The sequence below is a fragment of the Galleria mellonella genome, unplaced genomic scaffold (genome assembly GCF_026898425.1).
Source record: "Galleria mellonella isolate WM207_F2 unplaced genomic scaffold, CSIRO_AGI_GalMel_v1 utg1267, whole genome shotgun sequence".
Classification (NCBI taxonomy): domain Eukaryota; kingdom Metazoa; phylum Arthropoda; class Insecta; order Lepidoptera; family Pyralidae; genus Galleria; species Galleria mellonella.
This window is the reverse complement of record NW_026441987.1, coordinates 3,115,747-3,132,477: the sequence shown is the minus strand read 5'-3', so window position 1 is coordinate 3,132,477 and position 16,731 is coordinate 3,115,747. Positions and strand designations below refer to the sequence as shown.

Here is a 16,731-nt window from a genome sequence, read left to right as displayed (position 1 = left end):
ATCCAAAGGTAGCCTGGAAGAGATCGTTCTTAGCGGTAATGTCGCCCATTATTTTCTCATTGTGATTATTTCTTGTAATTATTTATATTTATAATAAGTTTACTATTGTAATCTTTTGATGGAAACAATAAAGAGTATCTATCTATCTATGTATCTAATTAACATCTTGTACTAAACAAAAGTTTTTTTAAACCACCATCGAATATGTCTACACATCCTAAAGATTGACTGGTAGTAAATTCCTGTAGCATGAAGTCCGCTTTTTGTACCACATTTTATTGGTCAATAAAGTTTAAATAAATAAATAATAACAATAATAAATCTTCTATTTTCAGGTATAGTATCATAGTTTACAATCATTGCGATGAGAATTTAATTAATTAATATTTTTAATTTTTACATTATTATATTATTCAAACAATTATTACATTATTTAATTATACATTAATTAATAAAGTATCAATTAAAATAATTTTATTATAAATTCCTTGGTCATCAGGTATACAGTGAGGAATACTGTCTTAACAATAGGGTTACTTATTGTCATTAATCTTACATGAAATTTGGCTTACTTTTACGTAAAATAAATAAATAACAATGTAAAATAAAATTGACTGCTATAAATAGTGAACAATTTCAAAAACAATTTGTATTTGAAAAATTAAACAGTCGATCGGTTTGTGACTGCCGCTGGTTATCTAATCAATACTGCGTCTATAACATTTCCAACAGGAAAACTCTGTACCACATAATTCTTTATTATATCAACATTTGTACAAAAGAGAGACTTTGTACAAAAGTCGTTTGCTTAGGCACCTCTGTCTTATTCGTGTTTCTATCCTGAAGCAGTTGTGTTTGCATGGCTGTGTTTCGGTTTGAAGGGTGGGATATGGCGTGAATTTACTGGGTACAGAGGAATAACAACTGAGTCCTCAGGAATGGCAACGCATGGGGGGTATCATGGGCAAAACAGTATACTCTGTTATGTCCATAGTACTGCTCATGTCTATAGGCGACGGTTACCACTTTCCATCAGGTGGGCCGTCAGCTTGTTTGCCATTCTAAGTTGCATAAAAAAAAGCATTCACTACCAGTCAACCCTCGGGGTGAACAATGAATCACAGATGCGGTCATTTATAAAACAATTTGGATTTTTTTTTTATCTAAAAGAATAAACTTTCATATTGATCTCGTTGAAATTTTATCAATGACTTTAGTTTTTTTAATAAAAAATGTGGTTTTGCCACGAATGGTGTTTTTTAGAACACAACCTTCGACTACCGTTTATAATGCTTGTAATTTATTATACCTATATCGCCTAGCAACTGTTCGTGACACAGCTATCGTCTCAGCAGGAGTTCATTGCTAATTGACTTTATTTTTTTAAGTAATATACCTATACCAACCGTAATATTGAGTACTACATTAAACAAAATACGATAGTTAGACTTTCTGTTGTCAGAAAAGTAGAGAGGAGAACTTACACTTAATGCATTCTGTGTTTAATTTTGAAATTAAATTTAAATATGCACATTTTAATAAAACTATATTACAAATAGTTATTCATGTACTTGTCTATTTATGTAAATAAAAATTAATCACTAATTGCTAAGCGCAAAACTTGTAAATAGGGTGATCAAATCAGCAGTTTTCTTTTTCGAAATTTGTTCAAGTCCGAAGTAGATACATATGTAGAGAAAAATTGGAAAAATTGCGCAAAAATACCTAAAAAAAATTACTTTTTGCTATACAAACTGTTATGCGTATGGACAGACTGGCACATTCAAATAGTTTTTGACAAAACGAGACATCTATCGGGTCAGCTAGTTTTATTTATAAAATAAATTCTTTTTTGTTAAGTTTTAAATTTTTCTACATAGAACAATCATACATTTTGCAGATTTTAGTCACACGCCGGTTTGGTACTTTTTTTTTTATACAACTTAGAATAGCAAACAAGGTGACGGCCCATCTGATGGAAAGTGGTAACCGTCGCCTATAGACATGAGCAGTACCATGGACATAACAGAGTATACTGTTTCGCCCATGATACCTCCCATGCGTTGCCATTCTTGAGGACTCAGGTGTTATTCCTCTGTACCTAGTAAATTCACGCCATATCCCACCCTTCAAACCGAAAGCCAACCATGCAAACACAACTGCTTCACGGTAGAAACACGAATGGGACAGAGGTACCCAAGCAATCGACTTTTGTACAAAGTCTCCCTCTAGTGATAGAAAAATATCTTTTAAAATATATTTTATACCAATACGGTAGCCTAAAAATACGTGCTAATAATCAAGAAAGTCACTTTGTTTTGTGGTTTTAACATTTATAGAAAATCTAAAAAAAAAACATAAAACTAAAAAATGGAAGTTGGTAATACCAAAGGTATTACGCACGCGTTGCCGACCCTGAAGAAACCTCTTTACCCTTTTTAAGAACCCCATGCTGTAGTCTCTTGGGAAAACCTCGGCAGGGAACTCATATATATATATATATATATATATCTTGTAGACCCTGCATTGAATGGGCTACGCCATTCTTTCGTGCGGGTGTCGTAAGAGGCGATTAAGGAAACTTAACGGTTATGATTTATTGTTATGATTATATATATATAGAGTAATGCTTGCCTTTGTACATTCACTTTCCACTGTCATATTTCTGTATATATTAGTAGTGTGTACAATAAAGTATAAATAAATAATTAATATAGTACTACTCTCTATGGAAACTTCGAGATTTGTCTTCATTTCCAGGCATGTTTTTTGAAATTTTGTGTTATTTCACAAATAGGTAATACGTAACTACATTTTATACCTACTGATAAATTTATACCTACTGATAATAAGGAAAAGATAAGCCATCAAATAATATTTTAAATGAATTAGTACAGATAATACCGGCCGCCTCTGGTCGGGTACCTTAACCTATGTTTGTGACTGATACGTGAAAATCAATAACTTTTTTGGTTGACATTCACTGTTTATATCATTGTAGGTATTTTTATTATATAAATGTAATAACTGAATACATAGCTCTAAGAACCGACAACCGTTGGGGTGTAAAAGTTTTTGAGTGGCGACCCCGTACGGGCAAGAGCAGTGTAAGACGACCCCCCACTAGATGGAGTGACGACCTCAAATACATTGAATGAAGTCAGTGGATGCAGGTGGCCAGTTTATGGGGTCGGCCCATGTCCAGCAGGGGACGGATAATGGCTGAAATGATGATGACGATGATGAAATGTAATTACAACAACTTACAGCCTAAACTAGCAGCTTATCTATCAAATATAATAGTATATATTTCAAAGTTGACAAATAAGAATATAGTTCCAAATGCACAACAATAGTTGAGTTTATTTAAAAAGTTCTCCTCGATATTTCCTCGCACAATTCTTTTGGAAGACCTTTGCTTTCCAAGCAATAAAAAAAAACAAACCGCTCCCTGTTTACCCCGCCATATTGTACCGCCATTCGGGTAAATGTGTTTACTTCCGATTCCGACGTCATTTCCTCCGACATGCTCGCTTCTGATTCAATTTTCGCGTGTTATATCAAGTTATTTATATAATATTCAGCACTACGTACAAGTTAGGACGAAATGACGAGCCATTACTCTGTTTTGCGATTATTGATAAGGTTTTTCTTATTCACTATTAACGACTATAAACTATAACAAAGATTGGCTTCGATTCCATAGCGCATTCTCTATTTCTGTCTCTAAAACAAAAATTTTGATGGAATATCAGAAAAAAAAAATATTTTAAGGATTAGTATAAACTAAATTTAAAATAGATAGAACAAGAAATACCTTAAAATTATTTAGTCTGTACACTATATCTACTCCACTATATTATGAAATTTTTGTTTTTGAAACAAGTTTTTAGAATAATACTTCAAAATACGTATTTATATTTATAATGAGAGAATTTGAAATAAAATATTTTTTAAATTATATTTTGTAAACCATTTTTAATCTTCAATCAGTCTTTGAATTGGTGCTTATTATTTAATTATGTCAACGTGATATTTTTCTGTGATTTTTTTATAACGTATAACGGAAAAATAAGTCTTGGCTGTTGGGTCAAACGGTGGTCGTTTTACCCTACAGCCATGCCGCTAATAAAGTCAAAATCAAAGTAAACTTTCAGATTTGTACAGATTCGATATTTTAATGAAAATACTGGATACATTTATAACGCAAACACGTTTCATCGTTTACATAAATAGAACTAACAATGTATTTGATGGGATTTCAAGAATATCTAACTCCACGATTATAATTCATCTAATGTAAATATAATTACATAGTATATTATACGCTTTTAACTGCCTTTCAATAACGAAGTTTGTGATTATAACTATATACGACTATATAACTATATAATACTATAAGAGTTACCGTTTTAACTTCATAGACATAGACTAGCTTTTACCCGCGACTTCGTCCGCACGACCGGGATATGTTTACTGACCGGGGTAAAAAGTAATTTTATAAAGTAACATACAAAGAAAACCACTTATATTTACAATATTAGTAAGTATTTATTGACAATTTTAGATTTTTTTTTATACAACTTAGAATGGCAAACAAGCTGACGGTCCACCTGATGTAAAGTGGTAACCGTCCCTATAGACATGAGCAGTACCATAGACATAACAGAGTATACTGTTTCGCCCATGATACCCCCCATGCGTGGCCATTCCTGAGGACTCAGGTGTTATTCCTCTGTACCCAGTAAATTCACGCCATATCCTACCCTTCAAACCGAAACACAGCCATGCACACACAACTGCTTCACGGTTGAAACACGAATGGGACAAAGGTATTCAAGCAATCGACTTTTGTACAGTCTCCCTCTGGTAAAAATCAATTAGAAATAAATTTCTATAGTACCATTTGTTTTCCTACTTCTGAAACATATGAAGGAGCGGGGAAAATGATTCGAATTTTTTTTTTTTATTTTACTGTTAAAAAAAATACACGTTTAATTATCACATTACTATCATTAGCGAACAGATGTGGCACCTGTACATAAAATAAATATAAATCAAATAGCGTCTTCATTAAAATTCACCGATAAGAGTCACCTAATGCTAGTAAAGTTTAAATATAACATCGTCAATAAATTTTCATACATTCACAGACAAATGTTCATGTCCAAAGAATCTTTTTACTCTTATCTCCCTGACAGTTAAATAAATAGCTTTTCAGAATAAAAAAAACTGCACATTTTTGTCACTACATATTACGTGTGTGAAACAAAGAAAAACACGTAATGTTTCACAGGCAATCTGGATGATGGCCAATACTGACAACTTTATTGTAAAATAAACTTAAACTTTACGCATCGACAGATCGTCACGTGCTACGCGTGCGTACGGAATAGAGCGTGGATTAAAAATGACTTTTTTTTTTCTTGGTATTCTATAATTGACTCGCCGTTAACGGGATGAACTAGTTCAATGCATTTACCAACTGGTTTATGTTTGCAAAAACAGTCTCCGGACTTTTAGCTGAAAGAAAAAATAAACAGCCGTGAAGCAGTTGTGTTTGCATGGCTGTATTTCGGTTTGAAGGGTGGGATATGGCGTGAATTTACAGGGTACGGAGGAATAACACCTAAGTCCTCAGGAATGGCAACGCATGGGCGGTATCATGGGCGAAACAGTATACTCTGTTATGTCAGTATAATGTGTTATAGGCGACCGTTACCACTTTCCATCAGGTGGGCCGTCAACTTGTTTGCCATTCTAAGCTGTATAAAAAAAGGCGACGTCTAAAAGAATTTAAATGTACAACTTAAAAGAAAAAATAGTATTTTTTTTTATGTTTTACACGTGACACAGCCCACGTTAGTAGTAAATATAATATTGAATAGATATTTTCCAACTCCTGGATTGGCAAAGATATAGTATCAACGTCAATAATGAATATATCGTCATAGTCGTAGAAGTTAATCCTCGGATCTTTCATATGTAATCTTTGTCAAAAAAATCGTCGTCGGTATTCTACATTATGACGATATTAGTGACTTAAATCAAATAATAAAAGTTTAAGTAGAATTAAAAATCTCCATCAAATGGGCATAGAATGGACTACCTCTTCTTTCCCGTGGAGGTCCACGAGGTGACTAAAGAAACATAATGGTCCAGGGATGGGTAGTAGATTAAATATTTAATACACAAATAGACCATTTCCTAGCTCGGTTTTCCAAATGGCGCGTTATTAAAGCTGTATTAATCTTATCAGTGGTAACAGAGGGAGACTTTGTACAAAAGTCGTTTGCTTGGGTACCTCTGTCTCATTCGTGTTTCAACCGTAAAGCAGTTGTGTTTGCATGGCTGTGTTTCGGTTTGAAGGGTGGAATATGGCGTGAATTTACTGGGTACAGAGGGATAACACCTAAGTCCTCAGGAATGGCAACGCATGGGGGGTATCATGGGCGAAACAGTATACTCTGTTATGTCCATGGTACTGCTCATGTCTATAGGCGACGGTTACCACTTTCCATCAGATGGGCCGTCAGCTTGTTTGCCATTCTAAGTTGTATAAAAAAAAAAAGATAAGCGAATGAAATGACGAGTAAACTCTACCATAGACAAATTATAGCTGTATATTAGTGAACATGCAATGGTCTATAAATAATTTAAATATTATTATAATTTAATGTTGAGTATTTTAAAATAATAGCAAATAATTCGATATAATGAAAGTCTTTCATGACATTACAGCACAGTACACAAAAATATAAATATTAATTGACAAATGGCCGGTCAATTTATTTAGCAGCCAGATGCAATAATCGCAGGATGACATCGTTAACTCTGTGTTCTAAACTTGAAGTTTTTTTTTTTTATATTGTTAAGAAGGCAAACAAGCTGACGGTCCACCTAAAGAGAAGTGGCTATCGTCGCCCGTGAACTTGACTTTTAAATAACTTTAAGCACATATTAAAATACAGTTGGTGTTGATTGGACACTTGGTAAAATTTTAAATTTTAATTAAGGATCATTTTTTTTAATATTAATTTTATTTTCATGATATGCAATTTAAAATATTTATTAATTGAAAAATATATTTATATTTATTTTCGCCATATTTTGATTTTTAAATGATATCAATTTTTTTAATAAACATATCTAATAATGTATATTATTGTTAATACAAAAATTAATTTATTTAAAATATTAAACAAAAGTGAATTATTTATAATAATTCACTTTTGTTTAATAATAATAAAAGATTATCACTACATAAATATATGAATAATACCCAGAGGATTAAACTCTAGAAGCTTTGTATATATGCAAGTTTTTTGATAAATATTTTTAAAAAATTAGAAACATTACAAACCTTAATAATTGCCCAGAAAAAATAAAGTAATAAATTTGTTTTCACCGCTGCACTACGGTATGTAAAACTTTATAAATAAACAGGCTAAGCTTGCCAACTGCACTTTCTAATAATAATAACACCACTAAATTCAAGAGTCCGAAATTATATTTCTATATCTATGTTTATCTCAATTATATTAACCGACGAAAAGTTTTGAATTTTCGAAATTGGAACCCAGTGACGTCAGCCGACCAGTTCCGGGGAATGTTTGGCGGCAACTGCGCTGTAGCTGAATGCGCCGCTACCTTTGACGTGCATTATGCCATGTTCACAGCGACTGCGGCTTACGGCGGCCATTCGAACTGACCCTTAGATAAATAGCAAATATATCTATCGATAGATACGTTTGCACGATCACATGGGTGAGATAGAACGATATAGCTATATCTGGCATCTTGTTTTTCTCATACGCGTGGTTACGGAAACGTTAATACCAACAGAGATGCGTTTACCACTTATCTAGGATACATATTTATGCGTAAATAAAATATAAATAATTAAATTGAAATTACCTTCTAGCAGTTCATTTGTATATTTTGAAATAATTTTAGTAACTACTTCTGTTTGTCTCTTACTAATTTTATTAAGACAGTAAAGAAAGAGAGGTACTGCAACAGTACCCAGCTAACAGGAGTATACCTTACATTTTATATAAATATGAATAAAAATATTGTAGAACTTTTAAACATATTCCATTTTCAAAACATATTTCGACACGAATAAATAACAAAAGTTCTAAAAAAAAATATGTTTTACATACAAACATAAAATATGTGTGAGAATAATAAATATAAGGAAACCCATTTACAAAATAACACACTACAGATAGGTCACATAAGAGAGGCGAAGAAAATACAGATAGGTAAGTAACATAAATCTATCTAGTTTATGCCAATCCCTTGTGGGAAACGAGACTCCGATATTCAAGTTTCCATTCGTATTCCTTGCTAAAAATACGACTATTGCTATGCATAGATAGGTTGACAAGCCTGGCAGCCTGGCACGTGTACACCGCGACCTGAATTGTAGGTACGGTTACCGCATAAAACATTCACTGGGAATGGTCCCTAAATGCCACAGCGGCAAGCTCAATTTACAGACATCTCGCTTTGATCAAATAAAAATATGTACAATGCTTTGCCTCTGACTTTTTCAGCTCAGATATTGTTGATTTAGTTTGTGCTCTGCGACCTCTCAATTTGTTTTTTAGATGAAAATGGAAGGGTTTACGCTAGCGGAGCACAAATAAAGGATAATAAATGTCAGATCAGTAAGCCCATTATGACGAATTTACTATAAAAAATAACCACGTGATGATTTCCAGTGAAATTATATAGAGATCGACCTGATGGAATATTTATTTATTTTATTGTACCATTTATAAAATAATAAACACAATTCATTTTAATGAGAAGTGATACAAAAGGCCTTATCGCTAAGCAATCTCTTCCAGACAACCTTTGGGTAGAGGACATTGGGAAAAATGACATATAAAAAGATTATTTCTATCAATGGGGTCTCAAACCCCTTTACTAACAATCTCATCTCCCTTTGACCTCTCAGTTAGATATAAGGTGATATCTAGTTTTATACGTAAGATTTATAGATGGAGGATACACATGTTAGATATACCATACATAAAGAGCACAGTAAAAATCATTGCCACCGATTTCATGGAGTTTTCCGTAAGTGTAACTGTATATTATTTCCGAAGAGATGAACGAAAAAACTACTAGTCCTGAGTCTTCCGTGCTAACGCGGTGCGTCCAGCTATAAAATTAGTAGATGTAGGAAATTCTAAATGTTTATTCTATTTCTGCCCTATATTTCTTTAGAGAAAATATTTTTTTAGTTACACTGGTAAAGTACTCCGTTAAAAAATGCCAATATATTTGTTTCTTTTTCTTTTTAATAGATGTATGATTGACATGAAGCGTCCCAAAAAATAGGATAATGTATTTTTTTTAAGGAATCCATATAGATAATTCATAGAGATAATGATTATATTTTGATGTCTAATAACATCTTGCACGCACAACCACTCTTTGGAATCAACTTCCAGCAGCAGTATTTCCGAACCGATACGACAACATAACCATCAAGAAAAGAGTATGTTCCTTTTTAAAAGGCCAGCAGCAAACTTGTAATGGTGTTGGTGTTGTGGGTGATCATGGGCGGCGGTAGTCACTTACCACCAGGGGAGCCGCGTGCCCATTTGCCCCCTGTATTATAAAAAAAACTGACAGTCTAACGGTAGTTCGAACAAAAGGATTATAGAAACCTAAAATTTTTCGTCTTATTATTCTGTCTTGATCATATTTGTGGATTATTCACGTCCATACATACTTCGATTGTAGTTAACACATTTGTTGATAACTATTCTAAACAGCTCGCGCGTGAGGGTCAAGGGATTGTTAGTAATGAAGACTGAGAATCCCATTGCTAGCAATATATCCAACCAGGTCGACCTCCTCGTGGTTTCCCCTGGAAACTATCATGGTTAATTCCTGATGAATTCATCGTGATGGGCTAACTAGCCTGTTTTCATTCTCATCTATCACCCTTCACTGGTGCTCCGCCAGCGTATCCCGTTAGCGCAGGCGGGGCTACCATACCATTTTCACCCATTAAAAAAAAAAAAAAAAAAACAGCTCGCGCGTTTTACATTGAAAACTATTTAAAATGATACCGTACAATTGATATAACTACCAACTACCATCAAGAAGTCACAACACAAATAGTGAATTGTACGTACTTTTGTTGATATTTCCTGCAAGTAGAAGTCACACGAAGCATTACTACACTGAAGTAGAAACATACGAGTTAAATTGGCAGCTATTTTTGCGAAGAAAGATTTGTAAAGAAGATAAATTATATGCCAGTGTCAAACATATGTTGCGATATGTGTCCAGAATATTATTTAGAAAGAGACAAAATATCAAGAGTCAAGAGCGAAGAAGTATCTCGTATATAAACACAGTGTATTTTATCTATATTTCTTTTTCTTTTTTTTTTATTATTTTCTATGGAAATTCGCGGCTCACTTTTGGCTACAACAGAATATTAGTCTTTTGCTCTTTTTAGGGCAAAGCAATAAACTGAGTTGTGACCATTTTGTGTTACTTTGGCAAACGCATGAAGGGAAAAAATTTTTACTTAATTTATGCATTTTGTTTTTTTTGTACATGTATTTTTTTTTCTTCACTGTGCATTTATGTTTATTATTATTTGTATGCTGTAAGTAATGCAAATAAATTATTTATCTATACAAACTTTGTACATTCATACCTACACATGTAATGGTGGATTTTCGTAGATTACAATTTTTATAGATAGATAGATAATCTTTATTACCATACATACATACATACATATCTGTCACGCCTGTCTCCCATTAGGGTAGGCAGAAACAATGGAACGCCAAATGCTTCGATTCAAACAAACCTCTTTATTACCACTAATAAAATAAAAAAAAAATCAACAATAAAAAGAAAAAAAAACAATTCATTTGGCTGATAATAGGAGCCGCCTCAGCTGTTGCTATATACTCGTATGCACACCACCAGCGGGATGTACCTATATAGCGCCGATTTATTGTTATGATATTACATATATATACAAATATCTTATTAATAATACACAAAAGTCTTTACCTGCGTCTGTGTGTTTCACTTAAACTTTCTTTTAAACCACGCAACGGATTTTGATATGGATTTGTCAAAATATTGGATTCCTCTGAACATTAATGGCGGAAAATAGGTCATCACCCATTGCGATATCGCCCATATCGGTCGGATATCTATTTTCGAATATGTTAAAAGACTGTTATCCAATATTACTTTTTGGATAACAGACTTTTAACATATTCATTATTGAATCAGTATATATATATATTGTGACTAAACTATGTAGATATTGCTATATATTACCTACCCCTAGTTTTTTTTTTTTTTGATGGGTAAAAGTGGTATGGTAACTCCATCCTTCCTGCGCTAACGGGATACGCTGGCGGAGCACCAGTGAAGGGTGATAGATGAGAATGAAAACAGGCCAGTTAGCCCATCATGATGAATTCATCAGGAATTAACCATGATAGTTTCCAGAGGGAACCGCGAGGCGGTGGACCTGGTTGGGTATATTGCTAGCAATGGGATTCTCAGTCTCCATTACAAACAATCCCTTTCCCCCCTAGCTACCCCTAGTTAGTATTGAAAAAACTCGAAAAAAAAATCAAATATGAATGACCGATCATGTACGAGTGGTTCCGGTCCAGAATAAGCCATCCCTCTCTTTACTGTAGTTATCGTAAGAAATTAACTTTTTTAACGGTCAAGGGATAGACAGTCCCTCTTTAAACATCAACAAAGACTAACTGCGGTTGCCAACCCATCTTCCAATCGTGGGAAGTAATGGCAAAACCCCCCAAAGGGAGGCCTATGTTCAGCAGTGGACAGTTAACAGCTGATTTTGCATTGTAATAATTTTTTTTTATGCAACTTAGAATGGCATACAAGCTGACGGCCCACCTAATGGAAAGTGGTAACCGTCGTCTATAGACATGAGCAGTACCATGGACTAGAGATGGGCAATCCACCTGGGTGGGTTTAAAGTCTGGTGGGTAAAAACCGGGTGTTTTGGGTTTATTGGGTTTAAACCCCATAAACACCCAAATTTTTGGGTGTTTATGATTTTGTACTTCATCATCGTCATCTCAGCCGCAAGACGTCCACTATACTGGACATAGACAATATTATTATGCAGCCTACAGAATAAAAAACTTTTAATTTGATTTTGAGTTTATTAAGAAAGAGATGAAAGTAAAATGTAAAACTACAGTCAATCACTGTCAGATTCAGAGTTATTACAAGCGATGAATTGTATAGGTTCGATAGGCTCTATTTCGTCTAAACTGTTATGTTCATTTACTTGCTCAATGAAAGCTTCTAAGGTATTTTCTTCATTAAACTGAATGTCCTCGCATTCAGCTTTATGTTTAAGATTCCAGTTATAACAAATGAATGAAATTTTTTCAGTTCTTTCAGTTGTAAGTCGATTTCTTTTGTTATTATGTATGTAGCCTTGGATACTAAAGGAACGCTCAGTGGCTGCCGAAGTACAGGGAGCTGATAGAATACGAATCGCTACTTTGCTTAACTCAGTGGAACCACAAATACCTTTCCACCATATTAGGGGCTCAATGCTATCTAATGAGCTCCATACAAATCCTCTGGCCCAAAAGTTTTCTTTAGCTTTATAACACGCCAAATCTGCCATTACATTTGACAAACTTAAGTGTTGGCTTAAATTGTAGATAAACTCCATACCCTTAAGTTCTTCCTCTTGAGTAAGTTCGACTCCTAGAGTCCTGGGGTCTAGAATATATGCTGCAAAATGTATTGGCCTCATTGCCATATTGCATCTTGAAGATACTGATGTTAGAATCTGCTGTTTGCTTTCTTCGCTCAATGTCGAAATCTCATTTAATGCAAAACGTATCTTAGCTTGTACATCTCTAAATGTAATGTATGTGCGATGCAAACGATTCTGGTCGCTCTCTAAGTAAAATATGCTTTCAGTGACTGGTTCCAAAATACTTATACATTCCCCTGTCTTCGTCCAGAAATCATCACTTAGAATTAAATCTTTAATATCTCTTGAAATTACCACATCTTCTCTAACTGTTAATATTTGCAAAGCTATCTTATTTGCTTTCAAACTTTTAACGAAGTAACATGACTTCCCCATCTTGTAGCACAAGGCAATTTTAGTGTTTGTGTAGAATCTTCACCCTGCCTTGATTTTATCAACAAGGAACTTAATCGTTGACTCCTTTTAACAGTTTTTATTATATTTATGGCTTGCATAATAAACACAGTTACTTCTTGTATCTTTACAATATCTTGGCACAACAAGTTAAGGATATGTGCACAGCAACCGAGAGGAACAACATGTGGATATTTGAGTTTTGTTAATTCGAATGCCTTTTGTATATTTCTAGCGTTATCGCCAATAAGTACAAGAAACTTATTTGCTCCATACACTTTCATTACTTTTTCAACTTCTTGGCTAAGGTATTCACTAGTGTGAGGATTACTTTCTGTATTCAAACATTTAACGTATGCAGGTTGAGGTTTTGATATAAGAAAGTTTATTATTCCTTCATTTCTTAAATTAGACCAGCCATCGCACTGAAGGTGTAAGTAACTACAAGCATTTAGTTCCTCATTTAACTCAAAACGCATTTCTCTATATATTTTATCTAAGTATTTTGTCGCTAAAGCTTTACGTGAAGGTATTTTAAATTTTGGTTGCAATTTTTCGAAAAATTGTATCCATAAAGGATGTTGCACCATCGATAATGGCGTCCCTGTTACAAATATAGCTCTCGCTAATTCTGTTTTTATATGATCATCGGTGTCTTGAAACTCAGCATTTATTGTAGTGTTAGCAGACGACGAGGGGCTTATAAAAGAATCATTTGTCTCTATCTCTGACAGTCCAGACATTTTGGTTTTGGACGAGCTATCTTTTATAAGTTTCATAGAGTCTTTTAATGTTTCTGGAGATTTTGGACAAGTGATAAGATGTTGAAGCATTTTGGCAGCATTACTGAATTTGTAGACCTTATTACAAAGCTTGCAAGAAACAGACTTGTTTGGTAAAGTACGGTAGTGCTCCCATATGCGTAAATCTTTAGGTCTCCCCATTGAACCTAAAAAAATGAACGATGATTAGTTGGTCTGACGAAAATTCAACAATAGAGTGCCTATTTTTTTACAATGATTATTTCTTGTTATTTACAATAAATTTATTAAAAAAATAATAAAATAAATACAAAAAACCTTTGTAAAATTACATCTCCTCGGAGGATTAAACGCAGACGCTAGTTTATTATCGTATTGTTCTGTATTTTTCTCAGCAACTTCTTTAATTCGATTAGGTACTTACGCATATTATGTTAAAAATAAATATCTAGTACACATCTTAGGCTATCCACCATTATTATCCAATGACGACTCTCAGCTAACTATGCACTATCATCCAAAATAAACGTGTATGGAAAATTTTATCCCAGTCGGTTGAGGATTGAGGATAATTGCATCAACATACGAACATACCTACATACTTTTATTTACATAACGCAAGCTAAATAAAAGCTTGTAATAATACATCTAATTTTAAGTTAAAATTGTTAAGTGATCATGATATAATTGTATCATTCAAAAATCCACTTACCTTTAATTATTTCTTGTTAAGTATAAATATTATTTCAAATCTGCTCCCTTAATATGCACTTTTTTACTGCTTTTCCTACCTAACACGTTACCAGGAAGTCACGTTACCAGAGTCATAATAGTGAACACGTTTGACAGTGATTGTCGTCGCCTCATATTCAGCGTCGACGAATAGGGGAATCTCCAGTCATAATGTATTGCATGCGTGGCGGTCTTACTTCAAATCCATAAACAAAGAGATAATTACAGAACTCGATACTAGATGGCGCTGTTTTTGTTTGAAGAAAGTTTGCGGGCTAAAATACATAGAATTTCATCAATGACTTCCACAAAGAACAACATTTCTGTTTTTTCTAAGTCCGTATCTCTTCCGTATATTTCATAAGATATAAGCTTGGGCTACATTGTTATGCAACGTGATTTTGTCGCTGTCTTGCTAGCAGGGTTGACAGATATACGATTTAAATCGTACTCATACTATTATTTGTCTATTTTTTAATGTACGATCGTAAAGATTATGATCGTAATTCGCACAAAAACATACGACTTTTTGGTTACCTGGCAACATTTTTATTATGAAACGAACATGCTCACATCATCAGTCACATGCAACAATTTATTGGGGATTTCCCCTTCACATCTGGCAGTCCTGCTTGCTAGAATATAGGTAAGTCAGCCACAGTTACTGACGATCGATATTTAAAGGGTATTGTTTTTGTGCTAAATATTTCATAAAAACGTTATTTAATACTTTGTGGATTATTAATTTAGTTGATAATCACTGGAAGTAAAATGGATGCTAATTTGAGAGATCAAGATCTTCGTATAAAACAGTTAATAAAAGAAAATCTACGTAAGTACTCTTTTTATACCTAGGTAGGTAAGGTATAATAAACACAAAAGGTACTTAGATCGCGTGTGTTCGAAGCATTTATTCTAATAAATTTAATTTAAAATTGTAGAAAGAAAAAAATGTCTGCCAAGCCGTAGCCGAAGCCGATCTCCAAATATATTTGGCGATAGTGAGACCCAGTGTCCAGATGATTTACCCAGCGTCGTCGCAACAAAGAAAAAAAACGAGGATAAAGTAAAAGAAAATTTACTGAAAGAAGAAACAAACAGTTCTAAATGCTTAATTTATGGAGAAGAGGATAAAAGAAATGAGTATTTCGGACTGTTAGTGGCTCAAGAATTTAAATATATACGGCCATGTGTGCGAACGAGGTGTTATGAAGAAATTTTAAAGTATCTACGGGAAGCAAAAGGCCAACATGTTGATCAACTGCAACATGAAAACACTGAAAATTAATTACTTTCATTTTATTATATATAGATTTTTAAAATTTCCTGAAATATTATTAGTTAACGTTTTATTTAATATTGTAGAATTGATCAATACAATTTATAAAAATAATTTATTGGTATTACTTACATATTTTCAAAAAAATACGTAAAAACCTATTTTTTTGGGTGATTATGGGAGTTTATGGGTGTTTATTGGGTTTTTACCAAAGCACCGGGTTTAAACCCGGTGCTTTGCCCATCTGTACCATGGACATAACAGAGTATACTGTTTCACCCATGATACCGCCCATGCGTTACCATTACGGAGGACTCAGATGTTATTCCTCTATACCTTGTAAATTCATGCCATATCCCACCCTTCAAACCGAAACACAGCCATGCAAACACAACTGCTTCATGGTTGAAACACGAATATGTAACAACTAAAAAGAGATTTTCTTGATTCTTTACATGTGTTTTTTGGCAGAGAACATTCGTATCGTAAAATAAAGCTATTTAGAATTTTGTATAAACAAACATTTGAATAAAAATTATGTTTGTTTTGAATTATATGATGTACCATACATACGCGACTACAGCTGCTTTTGCTGGAAGATCAAGGAATTAATTTAAATTAGTTTCCATTTATACAAAATTGTACCAGAGGGAGACTTTGTACAAAAGTCGTTTGCTTGCGCACCTCTGTCCCATTCGTGTTTCAAGCAATTGTGTTTGCGCGACTGTGTTTCTGTTTGAAGGGTGGGATATCGCAGTGAAATTATAGGGTACAAAAGAATAACACCTGAG

General features: G+C 33.7%; 2 protein-coding genes across 9 annotated transcripts in view; both read right to left on the bottom strand.

Annotated features, from left to right (window-relative positions):
- LOC113513386 (glutamate-gated chloride channel) overlaps positions 1-16,731 on the bottom strand; it is a 49,573-nt gene that overhangs the window by 31,826 nt on the left and 1,016 nt on the right. Inside the window, exon 1 of one of the 8 annotated variants that reach the window (XM_052900690.1) lies at positions 7,364-7,664. The exons of the other annotated variants lie outside the window; for them this stretch is intronic. The gene's annotated coding sequence lies outside the window, so the exon portion shown is untranslated. Of the gene's footprint in view, positions 1-7,363; positions 7,665-16,731 lie in introns of those variants that run through there. 8 annotated transcript variants of the gene reach the window in all.
- LOC128201993 (uncharacterized) lies at positions 11,987-16,181 on the bottom strand. Its single transcript, XM_052900727.1, has 2 exons — positions 14,642-16,181; positions 11,987-14,117 (listed from the first exon to the last, which is right to left on the bottom strand). Exon 2 carries the CDS (start codon positions 14,110-14,112, stop codon positions 13,117-13,119), a length of 996 nt encoding a protein of 331 aa, XP_052756687.1. The 5' UTR covers positions 14,113-14,117; positions 14,642-16,181; the 3' UTR covers positions 11,987-13,116.